The sequence below is a fragment of the Oncorhynchus mykiss genome, chromosome 18, assembly GCF_013265735.2.
Source record: "Oncorhynchus mykiss isolate Arlee chromosome 18, USDA_OmykA_1.1, whole genome shotgun sequence".
Classification (NCBI taxonomy): Eukaryota; Metazoa; Chordata; class Actinopteri; order Salmoniformes; family Salmonidae; genus Oncorhynchus; species Oncorhynchus mykiss.
In genome coordinates, this window is record NC_048582.1 from 46,970,981 (window position 1) to 46,990,189 (window position 19,209).

General features: G+C 45.2%; 1 protein-coding gene across 4 annotated transcripts in view; it reads right to left on the bottom strand.

Annotated features, from left to right (window-relative positions):
* Positions 1-19,209, bottom strand: part of trappc9 (trafficking protein particle complex 9) — a 283,555-nt gene that overhangs the window by 113,520 nt on the left and 150,826 nt on the right. For all 4 annotated transcript variants that reach the window (XM_036952949.1, XM_036952950.1, XM_036952948.1 and 1 more), the window contains one exon: positions 2,062-2,172. In XM_036952949.1, coding sequence (XP_036808844.1) covers positions 2,062-2,172 — 111 coding nt within the window. The remainder of the gene's footprint in view (positions 1-2,061; positions 2,173-19,209) is intronic.

The window sequence follows — 19,209 nt, forward strand, 5'->3', positions numbered from 1 at the left end:
CTCAGCTGTAGATCTCTGCAGTTCATCCAGAGTGATCATGGGCCTCTTGGCTGCATCTTTGATCAGTCTTCTCCTTGTATGAGCTGAAAGTTTAGAGGGACGGCCAGGTCTTGGTAGATTTGCAGTGGTCTGATACTCCTTCCATTTCAATATTATCGCTTGCACAGTGCTCCTTGGGATGTTTAAAGCTTGGGAAAGCTTTTTGTATCCAAATCCGGATTTAAACTTCTTCACAACAGTATCTCGGACCTGCCTGGTGTGTTCCTTGTTCTTCATGATGCTCTCTGCGCTTTTAACGGACCTCTGAGACTATCACAGTGCAGGTGCATTTATACGGAGACTTGATTACACACAGGTGGATTGTATTTATCATCATTAGTCAACATTATCATCATTTAGGTCAACATTGGATCATTCAGAGATCCTCACTGAACTTCTGGAGAGAGTTTGCTGCACTGAAAGTAGGGGCTGAATAATTTTGCACGCCCAATTCTTCAGTTTTTGATTTGTTAAAAAAGTTTGAAATATCCAATAAATGTCGTTCCACTTCATGATTGTGTCCCACTTGTTGTTGATTCTTCACAAAAAAATACAGTTTTATATCTTTATGTTTGAAGCCTGAAATGTGGCAAAAGGTCGCAAAGTTCAAGGGGGCCGAATACTTTCGCAAGGCACTGTATATGCTAATCATTTGTAGAACTGTCCTAAAAGCTACATTGTCCAATAGTCGGTGGCAGGTAGGTAGCCTAGTGTTGGGCTCAGTAACCGAAAGGCTGCTAGATCGAATCCCCGAGCTGATCAGGTAAAAATCTGTCGTTCTGCCCCTGAACAAGGCAGTTAACCCACTGTTCCCAGGCCATCATTGTAAATAAGAATGTGTTCTTAACTGACTTGCCTAGTTAAATAAAGGTTAAATAAAGATTAAATAAAAGTTAAATAAAATAAAGTCCTAGAGAAGGATATTCTGAAAAGAACAACCCCCCACACCACCCCATGTTCTCTCCCATACAGGAAGTAAGAGAGCATTCCTCTCCGGTAGAGTAGGGCTTGTTGTGGGGCACCCATGTGGTGTTCCCCACACACGCACACTTCCCCACCTGTACTCATCGCAGGAGGAGGACGCTGCTCAGAGATAGCTGTGACAGGAATCAGAATTCGGTAATGTTCAGAGGGTTAACTGGCGGTATGAGGAAGAGAGGAGAGGAATGGAGACAGGGAGAGAGGCGCGGTTCAGAGATAGGGAGGGGAAGGGGAAAGGGAGGGCAAGGAAGCGACAGTGTCAGAATAATCCAATGTCAAGACGTACAGTAGCTCACTGTAAACAAACTTCCAACATGTCTTCATCAATGTAGAATGAATGTGCGTTTAGAGATGCAGCTAGCTACTGATGGAGCTCCTCGCTTAGTGTTCAAAGCCAACCTTGTCTCATACTAAAATCCAGTGAAATGAGCAGCTTCATAGAGAGTTTAGGTTAGTACAGGGATTGTTCATTTCATGCATTTTCCAGGTCTTATGTGGGCTTGTATGATACCTGGGGTCAAAGCTCGACTGGCAGTCCGGCTTACAGGGTAAGGAAACCAATGTCATTTTGTAATTTGGGTGAACTATCCCTTTAAAGGGCTGCTCCAGAAGCTGTCATTATTGACCCCAGTAAAAACAGCACAAATGGGATCAGAGGGATGTCAACAATGGACCTAACTACAATGGTTAGGTCGACAAGGCAGAGTTGACCCGTCGGAACTAATCCATTCCTAGCCATTAGAGTCTCATAAGCCCAACTACAGGCTATAAGAAACCAGTTGAACACACGTGAAGACAGAAAATACACTGCAGGCGACATACATCACATAATCACACAACACAGGCTTGGTCAGTGTACATCGTTCGCTCATATGACTCTGACTGGTTGGATTTGTGTTTGTGTTCATATCCGTAAATTAATTTATGTGCTCATGTTCATAAGAGAAACCTGGCACACAATATGTGTACATTTAATACATAGAATGGAGTAGAATGTCATCCACTGACTCCCTTTGAATGGGCAGGTTAAAGGTCACATACCTCTGACACTCTGAGGCGTGCAGCACCAGGTCCTGGTTGTTGTTGGCGCTGACCGTCAGCTCATGTTCTGTTGAATTGAACACGTCCAGCAGCAGGTGGCACTGACGGGTTCTGGGGAGAAAGATAGAACCGGGTCTTCACATCAGAATCTCCAAAATGTAACAGCCACAGGACAACTTTGTTTGGACGTCTTAAAGAACCATTTGCCGAAACTGAAGGGGTGTAGCTAGCTAACGACCTCCTTTTCCACTTGGAAAAAAACAGTGGACAGACTTGTTAGCTACATTAGCTAGGAATCTGCCTCCCGAAAATACATTCTCCCAAGTGGGTGTGACTCCTACACTCCCGTATATATATATATATATATAATCCCAGCCCCCGCAGGAGGCCTTTTGCCAGGCCGTCATTGTAAATAAGAATTGCCTAGTTAAATAAAGTTTAAATAGCATCTTAAAAAATAAAGAACCACACACAGACGGGTTCAAGGGAAATAAATAGAACCGGGTTAGAACCAACCACAGGTACACACACTGACGGGTACTGGGGAGAGAGTGAGCAGATGTTTTTAACTTCAAATAATAAAACATCAAGCGTGTAATTGTGAGCAAGTGTCCTGCCTACTCTCTTCAAATTGAAAAGCTACCATACACAGACCACACCGTTTGCTAACCTAAAACCTACACAAGATGGAAAAATCATTCTACAATTATACTGATATTATGTTGACGAATTAATTTATTGATGTATCTGATGTGAAATTTAAAGGTCAGTTCAGTGATCACAACACCAAGGTTATCTCTGAGCTATGACTGTGAGGAGAATTTAGAGTTTAGAATTCAGAGACCGAAACGGAGACAAATAGTTGGCTGCCTTGAATCATTTATTCACATCTTAGATCTTTAGAAGCCCAGTCAGTCTCCCGGGTAGATACTTGTTGAAATGGTTCACTTTTAAAACATTTCTACCTCTGGTACAGCGCCAACGTCTGCGATGTGCAAGTTGCCACATTATAAACTTTGTCCAGATGACTTCCTGATCGTTTTTGCTATTAAGCTACTGCTGTGGTGACTGTTTCCACAGCCCTGTTCTACGGCGCTGTCTCCTGATTGGCTAAGCTGCTGTGTCGGTGCTTCCTGATTGATGGTTCAGCTAAACGGTGGGGAGGATAAATCAGTTGTCACCCCCTCTCTTTCTTGGTACTACCCTCCGCTGTGTTAATCATGTCTGCCAGCAGAGACAAGGAGACAGTCGGAGAAACATGGACGCCCCCTGCTAGAAATATGGTATTTTAATTACGGTGACACTTTATTAGGGGCCTGGGGCAAACTCTAATGACGTCTCCATTAACTCAGGGACTTAGGAGGAGGGAGGAAGAAAGTAGAGTGAAAGGGTTGAGGACATTGGTGTCTCTCTAAGAGGATGGAGGCAGACTGCTGAGATTTTTGGCCTGGAAAGCAGGTGAGTCATCAGAGTTCACCTACAGTACACAGCTGGTAGACATGAGACATCAGTACACAGCTGGTAGACATGAGACATCAGTACACAGCTGGTAGACATGAGACATCAGTACACAGCTGGTAGACATGAGACATCAGTACACAGCTGGTAGAGTTGAGACATCAGTACACAGCTGGTAGAGTTGAGACATCAGTACACAGCTGGTAGAGTTGAGACATCAGTACACAGCTGGTAGAGTTGAGACATCAGTACACAGCTGGTAGAGTTGAGACATCAATACACAGCTGGTAGAGTTGAGACATCAGTACACAGCTGGTAGAGTTGATACATCAGTACACAGCTGGTAGAGTTGAGACATCAGTACACAGCTGGTAGAGTTGAGACATCAGTACACAGCTGGTAGAGTTGAGACATCAGTACACAGCTGGTAGAGTTGAGACATCAGTACACAGCTGGTAGAGTCGAGACATCAGTACACAGCTGGTAGAGTCGAGACATCAGTACACAGCTGGTAGAGTTGAGACATCAGTACACAGCTGGTAGAGTTGAGACATCAGTACACAGCTGGTAGAGTTGAGACATCAGTACACAGCTGGTAGAGTTGAGACATCAATACACAACTGGTAGAGTTGAGACATCAGTACACAGCTGGTAGAGTTGAGACATCAGTACACAGCTGGTAGAGTTGAGACATCAGTACACAGCTGGTAGAGTTGAGACATCAGTACACAGCTGGTAGAGTTGAGACATCAGTACACAGCTGGTAGACATGAGACATCAGTACACAGTTGGTAGTTGAGACATCCGTTGTGTTTTGAGTACCTCCTGCTGTACTGTGGACTACATACATTATTCTCATTTAAGACCATTCTGAAAACTTGACTGTCTTTTTCCAAGGAATGTTGCCTTTTATCTGTGTGGAAAAATAAGAAAGAAAAAGTGAATGTGAAAGCCAGGCAGAGACAGGCTGGAGAAGAGAAACAGACAAACAGGCTGGAGAGGAGAAACAGACAGACAGAAATGCTGGAGAAGAGAAACAGACAGACAGACATGCTGGAGAAGAGAAACAGACAGACATGACAGACAGGCTGGAGAAGAGAAAGAGAGACAGACAGGCTGGAGAAGAGAAAGAGAGACAGACAGGCTGGAGAAGAGAAAGAGAGACAGACAGGCTGGAGAAGAGAAAGAGAGACAGACAGGCTGGAGAAGAGAAAGAGAGACAGACAGGCTGGAGAAGAGAAAGAGAGAGACAGGCTGGAGAAGAGAAAGAGAGAGACAGGCTGGAGAAGAGAAAGAGACAGACTGGAGAAGAGAAAGAGAGACAGACAGGCTGGAGAAGAGAAAGAGAGACAGACAGGCTGGAGAAGAGAAAGACAGACAGACAGACTGGAGAAGAGACAGAAAGACAGACAGACAGACTGGAGAAGAGACAGACAGACATGACAGACAGGCTGGAGAGGAGAAAGAGAGACAGACAGGCTGGAGAAGAGAAAGAGAGACAGACAGGCTGGAGAAGAGAAGGAGAGACAGACAGGCTGGAGAAGAGAAAGACAGACAGACAGACAGACAGACAGACAGACAGACAGACTGGAGAAGAGACAGAAAGACAGACAGACAGGCTGGAGAAGAGACAGACAGACATGACAGACAGGCTGGAGAGGAGAAAGAGAGACAGACAGGCTGGAGAAGAGAAAGACAGACAGACAGACAGACAGACTGGAGAAGAGACAGAAAGACAGACAGACAGACAGACAGACAGGCTGGAGAAGAGAAACAGACAGACAGACAGGCTGGAGAAGAGAAACAGACAGACAGACAGGCTGGAGAAGAGAAAGACAGACAGACAGACAGACAGGCTGGAGAAGAGAAAGACAGACAGACAGGCTGGAGAAGAGAAAGACAGACAGACAGGCTGGAGAAGAGAAAGACAGACAGACAGGCTGGAGAAGAGAAAGAGAGTCAGACAGGCTGGAGAAGTGAAAGAGAGACAGCCAGACAGACAGGCAGGCTGGAGAAGAGAAAGACCGACAGACAGGCTGGAGAAGAGACAGACACAGACAGGCTGGAGAAGAGAAAGACAGACAGGCTGGATAAGAGACAGACAGACAGGCTGGATAAGAGACAGAAAGGCTGGATAAGAGACAGAGAGACAGGCTGGTTAAGAGAAAGACAGACAGGCTGGAGAGGAGAAAAACAGACAGACAGACTGGAGAGGAGAAACAGACAGACAGGCTGGAGAAGGGAAAGACAGACAGGCAGGCTGGAGAAGAGAAAGACAGACAGACAGGCTGGAGAAGAGAAACAGACAAACATACGGAGAGGCTGGAGAAGAGGAAGACAGACAGACAGACTGGAGAGCAGAAACAGACAAACATACAGAGAGGCTGGAGAAGAGGAAGACAGACAGACAGACAGGCTGGAGAGGAGAAACAGACAGACAGTCTGGAGAGGAGAAACAGAAGAACAGAGAGACAGGCTGGAGAAGAGAAAGACAGACAGACAGACTGGAGAGCAGAAACAGACAAACATACAGAGAGGCTGGAGAAGAGGAAGACAGACAGACAGACAGGCTGGAGAGGAGAAACAGAAGAACAGAGAGACAGGCTGGAGAAGAGAAAGACAGACAGACAGACTGGAGAGCAGAAACAGACAAACATACAGAGAGGCTGGAGAAGAGGAAGACAGACAGACAGACAGGCTGGAGAGGAGAAACAGAAGAACAGAGAGACAGGCTGGAGAAGAGAAAGACAGACAGACAGACTGGAGAGCAGAAACAGACAAACATACAGAGAGGCTGGAGAAGAGGAAGACCGACAGACAGACAGGCTGGAGAGGAGAAACAGACAGACAGTCTGGAGAGGAGAAACAGACAGACAGACAGTCTGGAGAGGAGAAACAGACAGACAGGCTGGAGAAGGGAAAGACAGACAGACAGGCTGGAGAAGAGAAACAGACAGACAGACTGGAGAAGATAAAAACAGACAGACAGACTGGAAAAGAGAAAAACAGACATACAGACTGGAGAGGAGAAACAGAAAAACAGGCTGGAGAAGGGAAAGACAGACAGACAGGCTGGAGAAGAGAAAGACAGACAGACAGGCTGGAGAAGAGAAACAGACAAACATACGGAGAGGCTGGAGAAGAGGAAGACAGACAGACAGACAGGCTGGAGAAGAGAAAGACAGACAGACAGACAGGCTGGAGAAGAGAAAGACAGACAGACAGACTGGAGCGCAGAAACAGACAAACATACAGAGAGGCTGGAGAAGAGGAAGACTGACAGACAGACAGGCTGGAGAGGAGAAACAGACAGACAGACAGGCTGGAGAAGAGAAAGATAGACAGACTGGAGAAGAGAAAGACAGACAGACAGACAGGCTGGAGAAGTGAAAGACAGACAGACAGGCTGGAGAAGTGAAAGACAGACAGCCAGACAGACAGGCAGGCTGGAGAAGAGAAAGACCGACAGACAGGCTGGAGAAGAGACAGACACAGACAGGCTGGAGAAGAGAAAGACAGACAGGCTGGATAAGAGACAGACAGACAGGCTGGATAAGAGACAGACAGACAGGCTGGATAAGAGACAGACAGACAGGCTGGATAAGAGACAGAAAGGCTGGATAAGAGAAAGACAGACAGGCTGGAGAGGAGAAAGACAGACAGACAGGCTGGAAAAGAGAAAAACAGACAGACAGACTGGAGAAGAGAAAAACAGACAGACAGACTGGAGAAGAGAAAAACAGACAGACAGACTGGAGAAGAGAAAAACAGACAGACAGGCTGGAGAAGAGAAACAGACAAACATACGGAGAGGCTGGAGAAGAGGAAGACAGACAGACAGACAGGCTGGAGAGGAGAAACAGACAGACAGACAGTCTGGAGAGGAGAAACAGACAGACAGACAGTCTGGAGAGGAGAAACAGACAGACAGGCTGGAGAAGGGAAAGACAGACAGACAGGCTGGAGAAGGGAAAGACAGACAGACAGGCTGGAGAAGAGAAACAGACAGACAGACAGGCTGGAGAGGATAAACAGACAGACAGAGAGACAGGCTGGAGAGGATAAACAGACAGACATACAGGCTGGAGAGGATAAACAGACAGACAGACAGACAGTCTGGAGAGGAGAAACAGAAAGACAGACAGACAGTCTGGAGAGGAGAAACAGACAGACAGACAGGCTGGAGAGGAGAAACAGACAGACAGACAGGCTGGAGAGGAGAAACAGACAGACAGACAGTCTGGAGAGGAGAAACAGACAGACAGGCTGGAGAAGGGAAAGACAGACAGACAGGCTGGAGAAGAGAAACAGACAGACAGGCTGGAGAGGAGAAAGACAGACATACAGACAGGCTGGAGAAGAGAAACAGACAGACAGGCTGGAGAAGAGAAACAGACAGACAGGCTGGAGAGGAGAAAGACAGACATACAGACAGGCTGGAGAAGAGAAACAGACAGACAGGCTGGAGAGGAGAAACAGACAGACAGACAGGCTGGAGAGGATAAACAGACAGACAGACAGGCTGGAGAGGATAAACAGACAGACAGAGAGACAGGCTGGAGAGGATAAACAGACAGACATACAGGCTGGAGAGGATAAACAGACAGACAGACAGACAGTCTGGAGAGGAGAAACAGAAAGACAGACAGACAGTCTGGAGAGGAGAAACAGACAGACAGACAGGCTGGAGAAGAGAAAGATAGACAGACTGGAGAAGAGAAAGACAGACAGACAGACAGGCTGGAGAAGTGAAAGACAGACAGACAGGCTGGAGAATTGAAAGACAGACAGCCAGACAGACAGGCGGGCTGGAGAAGAGAAAGACCGACAGACAGGCTGGAGAAGAGACGGACACAGACAGGCTGGAGAAGAGAAAGACAGACAGGCTGGATAAGAGACAGACAGACAGGCTGGATAAGAGACAGACAGACAGGCTGGATAAGAGACAGACAGACAGGCTGGATAAGAGACAGAAAGGCTGGATAAGAGACAGACAGACAGGCTGGTTAAGAGAAAGACAGACAGGAAGAGAGAAAGACATACAGACAGTCTGGAGAGGAGAAACAGACAGACAGGCTGGAGAAGAGAAAGACAGACAGACAGGAGAGGAGAGACAGACACAAAGGCTGGAGAAAAGAAAGACAGATAGACATACAGGCTGGAGAAGAGAAAGAGAGACAGACAGGCTGGAGAAGTGAAAGACAGACAGGCTGGAAGAGAGAAAGACAGACAGACAGGCTGGAGAGGAGAAAGACAGACAGGCTGGAGAAGAGAAAGACAGACAGACAGACAGGCTGGAGAAGAGAAAGACAGACAGACATGCTGGAGAAGAGAAAGACAGAGACAGGCTGGAGAAGAGAAAGACAGACAGACAGGCTGGAGAAGAGACAGACAGGCTGGAGAAGAGAAAGACAGACAGACAGACAGGCTGGAGAAGAGAAAGACAGACAGACAGGCTGGAGAAGAGAAAGACAGATAGACAGACAGGCTGGAGAAGAGAAAGACAGACAGACAGACAGACAGGCTGGAGAAGAGAAAGACAGACAGACAGACAGACAGGCTGGAGAAGAGAAAGACAGACAGACAGACAGGCTGGAGAAGAGAAAGAGAGACAGACAGGCTGGAGAAGTGAAAGACAGACAGGCTGGAAGAGAGAAAGACAGACAGACAGGCTGGAGAGGAGAAAGACAGACAGGCTGGAGAAGAGAAAGACAGACAGACAGACAGGCTGGAGAAGAGAAAGACAGACAGACATGCTGGAGAAGAGAAAGACAGAGACAGGCTGGAGAAGAGAAAGACAGACAGACAGGCTGGAGAAGAGACAGACAGGCTGGAGAAGAGAAAGACAGACAGACAGACAGGCTGGAGAAGAGAAAGACAGACAGACAGGCTGGAGAAGAGAAAGACAGACAGACAGACAGACAGGCTGGAGAAGAGAAAGACAGACAGACAGACAGGCTGGAGAAGAGAAAGACAGACAGACAGACAGGCTGGAGAAGAGAAAGACAGACAGACAGACAGGCTGGAGAAGAGAAAGACAGACAGACAGACAGGCTGGAGAAGAGAAAGACAGACAGACAGACAGGCTGGAGAAGAGAAAGACAGACAGACAGACAGGCTGGAGAAGAGAAAGACAGACAGACAGACAGGCTGGAGAAGAGAAAGACAGACAGACAGACAGGTTGGAGAAGAGAAAGACAGACAGACAGACAGGTTGGAGAAGAGAAACAGAGACAGACAGACAGACATGAGAGGAGAAAGACAGTCAGACAGAGACAAGCTGGAGAGGAGAAACAGACAGAGATAGGCCGTAGAATAGAGGAGAGAAGAAACAGCCTCCTACAGCAGCTAGGAAACGGTCCGTGATGAAAGGACAAACACCTTTGATGTTGTGATGTTAGGACTGGACAGTAATGGATGAGTGCTCCTTAATGGGTTTTCTTTACGTAATGTGTGCGTGTGTTCTAATGTTCACAAACACCCTCCCACACACACCACCAGATCTTTCTGGACAGCACTATGTCACGCTGACGAATGAGCCGTGAGATCAGCCATTCACCGTTATTGATTGGTAGAGAGGCCCCCCCATCCCGTCGGACAGAATAACTTACCAAACTTGGCAACCCATTCCCCAAACCTGGCGGCCCAGGGCAGCTCCTTTCTTCTTACAGCCACCACTGATGGCCAAACAAGCTTTTAAACAGATGGCCATGCAAATCATCTGACTAGCTGTGTCTCTGGCTGTTTGTACCTACAAACACATCCACAACTATCAAACCCTGATACGATGGATGAGACCACTTCTGCTACTGCTACTCCTTTAGCTAGTTTGTTGTTATTCAGATTAGGGATGGACACTATATCGGTAAGCATATCGGTATCGGTCGATATTAGCTAAAAATGCCAACATAGGCATCGGCCCAATGTCTAGTTTAACGGCGATGTGCAAAGCTGATGTCAAAGCTGCCGTGCATACCTATATAACGTAAGTAGATGAGGTACATTCTATATAACGTAGGTAGATGAGGTACATATCTATATAACGTAGGTAGATGAGGTACATATCTATATAACGTAGGTAGATGAGGTACATACCTATATAATGTAGGTAGATGAGGTACATACCTATATAACGTAGGTAGATGACCTACATACCTATATAACGTAGGTAGATGACCTACATACCTATATAACGTAGGTAGATGATGTACATACCTATATAACGTAGGTAGATGAGGTACATATCTATATAATGTAGGTAGATGAGGTACATACCTATATAACGTAGGTAGATGAGGTACATATCTATATAACGTAGGTAGATGAGGTACATATCTATATAACGTAGGTAGATGAGGTACATACCTATATAACGTAGGTAGATGAGGTACATATCTATATAACGTAGGTAGATGAGGTACATATCTATATAACGTAGGTAGATGAGGTACATTTCTATATAACGTAGGTAGATGAGGTACATTTCTATATAACGTAGGTAGATGAGGTACATATCTATATAACGTAGGTAGATGAGGTACATACCTATATAACGTAGATGAAATGACGCCACGACAAATACAGCTCTACACAGAACAAAAGCAGAAAAATACTAAGCGCACACTTCCAACAATTAAACAGGTTCAAGTCAAGCAGCCATTTGAAAGAGTAATAACATTTCAGCGAGACAACTCAAAGATGAAATCCATTACAGCCAAGATAATGGAACTCATTGCCCTTAACAATCAACCATTCTCTGTCGTGGATGATGTTGGCTTTCTATGATTGGTTGAGCACCTCGAGCCCTGGTACACACTACCCAGTAGGCGCTATTTTTCAGATGTTGCCCTACCGGAGTTACACAGTATTGTTAAAGCGCACATCCCTGAGCTACTTGCTATGGGCATAACTGCTATTAGCTTCACGACTGATATTTGGACCAGCGATGTCAGCCCCATGAGCATGCTGAGTCTGACAGCACAGTGGGTCGACGAGAATATCGTACTGAGCAAAGCCGTATTGCATGTTTAAGAATGTGCTGGTTCTCATACCGCTGCTGCCATTTCAGTGGCGTTTGAGATGTTTGAAACATGAACACACTCCTAGCTCCATTCAAACAACTGACTGGAGAAATAAGCTCTTCAACTGCGTCTGCTGCAGATGTGATATCCCCTGTCATGGCATTGAAACGCCTGCTCAACAAAACTGCCCACACAGACCGTGGGGTTAAAACTTACTCTACAAGAGGCTGTGAACAAGCAATTCTGTGGCATTCTCTCTGAGCCTCTTTACTGTGTCGCCACCCTGCTCGATGCTAGGTACAAGGACCGATCCTTCTTTAACAGGCATTCTCTCTGAGCCTCTTTACTGTGTCGCCACCCTGCTCGATGCTAGGTACAAGGACCGATCCTTCTTTAACAGGCATTCTCTCTGAGCCTCTTTACTGTGTCGCCACCCTGCTCGATGCTAGGTACAAGGACCGATCCTTCTTTAACAGGCATTCTCTCTGAGCCTCTTTACTGTGTCACCACCCTGCTCGATGCTAGATACAAGGACCGATCCTTCTTTAACAGGCATTCTCTCTGAGCCTCTTTACTGTGTCGCCACCCTGCTCGATGGTAGACACAAGGACCGATCCTTCTTTAACAGGCAGTCTCTCTTTACTGTGTCGCCACCACATTCAATGGTAGGTACAAGGACCTCTACTTCGATGCAGACAAGAAACAGGGTTTACGTGAAATGTTAGACAGCTGGACAAACGGACCCAGTGACCGAGGAAGAGAGGCCACGGACAGACAGAGCTGAAACTTCACAGCTTGACATGTATGATGAAATCCTGTTTGTGACTGAACAAATGAACAATGAAACAGCACAGTAAATAAGTGAAAGAAATTGGTTTTGATTATGTTTTACTGGTAATATGTAAATGCCAACAAAATTACCTTTTGGTCAGAATGTGTGTGTGTTTCAACTATTTAACTGTACTAGAATGCTTAAAAGGCCGCTAAAATGGTTAATATCGGTATCGTTTTTTTGAAAAGGATAATATTGAATATCGACCAAAAATGTCATATTGGTGCATCACTAATTCAGATAGTCTCATCTGAAAAAGCAACCCCAGGTGGCCTAGCTAGCCTAGTACTGTGGGGGTTGGTGTCTGTTTTTTAGGTGTGGTAGTGGTCAAAATGGCTGCCATCATCACAGGATAGAACCATCATCATCACAGGATAGAACCATCATCGTCACTGGGTAGAAGGCGGCGGCAGCGAGAAAGAGGAGAAGCAGATCAACGGCTGGTCAATCCTCAGGATCCACGATCAATACGTGACGATTCCACAGCGGCTCCTCTGGCACAACACTGACAATACGTCTACAGCCCTCCTACATCAAATGAAATGTGCTTCATTACATTTGGGCTGGGTGGATTTAGAGTCCTGCCAATGTGTTGCTATTTTTAGAGTGCGTGATGTGTGTGTGTGTGAGCCTGTGGGGAACAGTACACTGCCTGCATTTATGCAAGCAGAGCAGATAGAAGGCTGGGCTATCAACAAAAGGCTTAGACTGAAGACTGAACCATGTCCTGATAGCATGGAACATCTGTGCGCGTGTGTGTTTGTGCGCATGTGTGTCTGACAGAATGAAACGCCCCATACGCTATGTCACATAACAGACCCCAGCTGCTGTACGCAATACCGGTACGGTTCCAACAGATTTCTGTCATGAACGGATCCCTGACTATTTCACACATACACTACATGATCAAATGCCTGTCGAACATCTCATTTCAAAATCATGGGCATAAATATGGAGTTGGTTCCCCTTTGCTGCTATAACAGACTCCACTCTTCTGGGAAAGCTTTCCTCTAGATGTCAGAACATTGCTGCGGGGACTTTCTTTCAGCCACAAGAGCATTTGCGAAGTCGGGCACTGATGTTGGGCGATTAGGCCTGGCTCACAGTCGGCATTCCAACTCATCCCAAAGGTGTTTGATGGGTTTGAGGTCAGGGCTTTGTGCAGGTCAGTCAAGATCTTCCACACTGATCTTGACAAATCATTTCTGTATGGACATCGCTTTGTGCACGGGGGCATTGTCATGCTGAAAAAGGAAAGGGCTTTCCCAAAACTGTTGCCACAAAGTTGGAAGCACAAAATCGTCTTAAATGTCATTGTATGCTGTAGTGTTAAGATTTCCCTTCACTGGTACTAAGGGGCTTAGCCAAAAATCATGAAAAACAGCCACAAACCATTATTCCTCCTCCTCAAAACTTTACAGTTGGCACTATGCATTAGGACAGGTAGCGTTGTCCCGGCATCTGCCAAACTCAGATTTGTCCGTCGGACTGCCAGATATTGAAGCGTGATTCATTACTCCAGAGAAGGCATTTTCACTGCTCCAGAGTCCAATGGCAACAAGCTATACACCACTCCAGCCGACGCTTGGCATTGCGCGTGGTGATCTTAAGCTTGTGTGCGTCTGCTTGGCCATGGAAACCCATTTCATGAAGCTCCCGACTAACAGTTCTTGTGCTGACGTTACTTCCAGAAAAAGTTTGGAACTTGGTAGTGAGTGTTGCAACCGGGGACAAGCGTTTTTACGCGCTAGGTGCTTCAGCATTAACCGGCCCTGTGAGCTTGTGTGACCTACCACTTTGTGGGTGAGCCATTGTGGCTCCTAGACGTTTCCACTTCACAATAACAGCACTTACAGTTGACTGGTGCAGCTCTAGCAAGGCAGAAATTTGACGAACTGACTTGTTGGAAAGGTGGCATCCTATGAATGTGCCATATTGAAAGTCACTGAGCTCTTCAGTAAGACCATTCTACTGCCAATGTTTGTCTACGGAGAACGCATGGCTGCGTGCACGATATGCACCTGTCAGCAACGGGTGTAGCTGAAATAGCCGAATCCACTAATTTGAAGAGGTGTCCTCATTCATTTGTATATGGGCTCCCGAGTGGTGCAGGAGCTGCATCTCAGTGCAAGAGGCGTCACTACGGACCCTGATTCAATTCCAGGCTGTGTCACAAACGGCCATGTTGGGAGTCCCATAGGACGGCACATAATTGGCCCAGCGTCATCTGGGTTAGGGTTTGGCCAGGGTAGGCCATCTTTGACTAGACTGACTTGTCTAGTTAAATAAAAATATATATATATACAGTTGAAGTCAGAAGTTTACATACACTTAGGTTGGAGTCATTAAAACTTGTTTTTCAACCACTCCACAAATTTGTTGTTAACAAGCTATAGTTTTGGCAAGTCGGTTAGGACATCTACTTTGTGCATGACACAAGTCACTTTCCAACAATTGTTTACAGACAGATTATTTCACTTATAATTCACTGTATCACAATTCCAGTGGGTCAAAAATGTAGATACACTAAGTTGACTGTGCCTTGAAACAGCTTTGAAAACTACAGAAAATTGTGTCATGGCTTTAGAAGCTTCTGATAGGCTAATTGACATAATTTGAGTCAATTGGAGGTGTACCTGTGGATGTAATTCAAAGCCTACCTTCAAACTCAGTGTCTCATGGGAACATCAAAAGAAATCAGCCAAGACCTCAGAAAAACAAATTGCAGACCTCCACAAGTCTGGTTCATCCTTGGGAGCAATTTCCAAACGCCTGAAGGTACCACGTTCATCTGTACAAACAATAGTACGCAAGTATAAACACCATGGGACCACGCAGCCATCATACCGCTCAGGAAGGAGACGCGCTCTGTATCCTAGAGATGAAAGTACTTTGGTGAAAAGCGCAAATCAATCCCAGAACAACAGCAAAGGAACTTGTGAAGATACCTGTATCTATATCCACAGTAAAACGCATCTTATATCGACATAACCTGAAAGGCCGCTCAGCAAGGAATAACCCACTGCTCCAAAACCACCATATAAAAGCCAGACTACGGTTTGCAACTGCACATGGGGACAAAGATCGTACTTTTTGTAGAAATGTCCTCTGGTCTGATGAACCAAAAACAGAACTGTTTGGTCATAATGACCATCGTTATGTTTGGAGGAAAAAGGGGGAGGCTTGCAAGCCGAAGAACACCATCCCAACCATGAATCACGGGGGTGGCAGCATCATGGTGTCGGGGTGCTTTGCTATAAGAGGGACTGGTGCACTTCACAAAATAGATGGCATCATGAGGGGGAAAATGATGTGGTTATATTGAAGCAACATTTCAAGACATCAATCAAATTTATTGATAAAGCCCTTCTTACATCAGCTGATGTCACAAAGTGCTCTACATAAACCCAACCGAAAGTCCTATTCCTATTCTGGCAGTGCCGGTTGGAGATTATAACAAAACATGACATCAGTCAGGAAGTTAAAGCTTGGTCGCAAATGGGGCTTCCAAATGGACAATGACCCAAAGCATACTTCCAAAGTTGTGGCAAAATGGCTTAAGGACAACGAAGTCAAGGTATTGGAGTGGCCATCACAAAGCCAAAATTTGAGGGCAGAACTGAAAAAGCGTGTGTGAGCAAGGAGGCCTACAAACCTGACTCAGTTACACCAGCTCTGTCAGGAGGTACTGGCCAAAATTCACCCAACTTATTGTGGGAAGCTTGCGGAAGGCTACCCAAAACATTTGACCCAAGTTAAACAATTTAAAGGCAATGCTACCAAGTACTAATTGAGTGTATGTAAACTTCTGACCCACTGGGAGTGTGATGAAAGAAATAAAAGCTGAAATAAAATCACTCTGTACCATTATTCTGACATTTCACATTCTTAAAATAATGTGGTGATCCTAACTGACCTAAGACAGGGTATTTTTACTAGGATTAAATGTCAGGAATTGAAAAACTGGGTTTAAATGTATTTGGCTAAGGTGTATGTAAACTTCTGACTTCAACAGAATACACTACCATTCAAAACTTTGGGGTCAGTTAGAGAGGACATTAAAATAACAAAATTCATCAGAAATACAGTGCAGGCATTGTTAATGTTGTAAATGACGATTGTAGCTGGAAACGGCAGTTTTTTTTAAAGAATATCTACATAGGCGTACAGAGGCCCATTATCAGCAACCATCAATCTTGTGTTCCAATGGCACATTGTGTTAGCTAATCCAAGTTTATCATTTTGAAAGGCTATTTAATCATTACAAAACCCTTTTACAATTATGTTAGCACAGCTGAAAACTTGTTTTGATTAAATAAGCAATAAAACTGTCCTTCTTTAGACTAGATTACAGGCTCAAAATGGCCAGAAATGGCAATGCCATGCGAGAAATTGCCAAGAACCTGAAGATCTCATACAACGCTGTGTACTACTCCCTTCACAGAACAGGGCAAAATGGCTCTAATCAGAACAGAAAGAGAAGCGGGAGGCCCTGGTGCACAACTGAGCAAGAGGACAAGTACATTAGAGTGTCTAGTTTGAGAAACAGACGCCTCACAATTCCTCAACTGGCAGCTTCACGAAATAGTACCCGCAAAACACCAGTCTCAACGTCAACACTGAAGAGGCGACTCTGAGATGCTGGCCTTCTAGGTACATTCCAGGTGACTACCTCATGAAGCTGGTTGAGAGAATGCCAAGAGTGTGCAATGCTGTCATCAAGGCTACTTTGAAGAATGTTTAACACTTTTTTGTTTACTACATGATTCCATATGTGTCATTTCATTATTTTGATGTCTTCACTATTATTCTAAAATGTAGACAATAGTACAAATAAAGAGAAAATCTGGAATGAGTATGTGTCCAAACTTTTGACTGGTACTGTATATATGCACATACACAGGTAACTGGCAAAATAATGTAAGCACCATTAAATTACACAAAGTATATTGAAAGCAGGTGCTTCCACAGGTTTAGTATCTAAGTTAATTTAGCAATTAACATCCCATCATGGGGGAGGTGGGGGGTGGTCATGTATACAAATACTGGGCAGGACATTATCTTGGCCATTATTTTGGCTACCATGGCTATGCCACCATCCACAGGGCACAAGTGGTTAGTGAATGGTTTGATGAGAATGAAAATGATATGTACAACATGCCACGGCCAGAAAATTATGGTGGAAAATAAGTAATTTGGTCAATAACAAAAGTTTCTCAATACTTTGTTATATACCCTTTGTTGGCAATGACAGAGGTCAAACGTTTTCTGTAAGTCTTCACAAAGTTTTCACACACTGTTGCTGGTATTTTGGCCCATTCCTCCATGCAGATCTCCTCTAGAGTGATGTTTTGGGGCTGTTGCTGGGCAACACAGACTTTCAACTCCCTCCAAAGATTTTCTATGGGGTTGAGATCTGGAGACTGGCTAGGCCACTCCAGGACCTTGAAATGCTTCTTACGAAGCCACTCCTTCGTTGCCCGGGCGGTGTGTTTGGGATCATTGTCATGCTGAAAGACCCAGCCACGTTTCATCTTCAATGCCCTTGCTGATGGAAGGAGGTTTTCACTCAAAATCTCATGTTACATGGCCCCATTCATTCTTTCCTTTACACGGATCAGTCGTCCTGGTCCCTTTGCAGAAAAACAGCCCTAAAGCATGATGTTTCCACCCCCATGCTTCACAGTAGGTATGGTGTTCTTTGGATGCAGCTCAGCATTCTTTGTCCTCCAAACACGACAAGTTGGGTTTTTACCAAAAAGTTATATTTTGGTTTCATCTGACCATATGACATTCTCCCAATCTTCTTCTGGGTCATCCAAATGCTCTCTTCAGACGGGCCTGGACATGTACTGGCTTAAGCAGGGGGACACGTCTGGCACTGCAGGATTTGAGTCCCTGGTGGTGTAGTGTGTTACTGATGGTAGGCTTTATTACTTTGGTCCCAGCTCTCTGCAGGTCATTCACTAGGTCCCCCCGTGTGGTTCTGGGATTTTTGCTCACCGTTCTTGTGATAATTTTGACCCCACGGGGTGAGATCTTGCGTGGAGACCCAGATAGAGGGAGATTATCAGTGGTCTTGTATGTCTTCCATTTCCTAATAATTGCTTCCACAGTTGATTTCTTCAAACCAAGCTGCTTACCTATTGCAGATTCAGTCTTCCCAGCCTGGTGCAGGTCTACAATTTTGTTTGTGGTGTCCTTTGACAGCTCTTTGGTCTTGGCCATAGTGGAGTTTGGAGTGTGACTGTTTGAGGTTGTGGACAGGTGTCTTTTATACTGATAACAAGTTCAAACAGGTGCCATTAATACAGGTAATGAGAGGAGGACAGAGGAGCCTCTTAAAGAAGTTACAGGTCTGTGCGAGCCAGAAATCTTGCTTGTTTGTAGGTGACCAAATACTTATTTTCCACCATAATTTGCAAATAAATTCATAAAAAATCATACAATGTGATTTTCTGGATGTTTTTTTCTCATTTTGTCTGTCATAGTTGAAGTGTAAATTACAGGCCTCTCTCATCTTAAGTGGGAAAACTTGCACAATTGGTGGCTGACTAAATACTTTTTTGCCCCACTGTATACACACACACACACACAAGTAATACCTGCACTTTCCATGACAGACTGACCAGGTGAATCCAGGTGGAAGCTATGATCTCTTATTGATGTAATTTGTTAAATCCACTTCAATCAGTGTAGATGAAGGGGAGGAGACAGGTTAAAGAAGGATATTTAAGCCTCGAGACAATTGAGACATGGATTGGGTATGTGTGCCATTCAGAGGGTGTGTAAGACAACATATTTAAGTGTCTTTGAACAGGGTATGGTAGTAGGTGC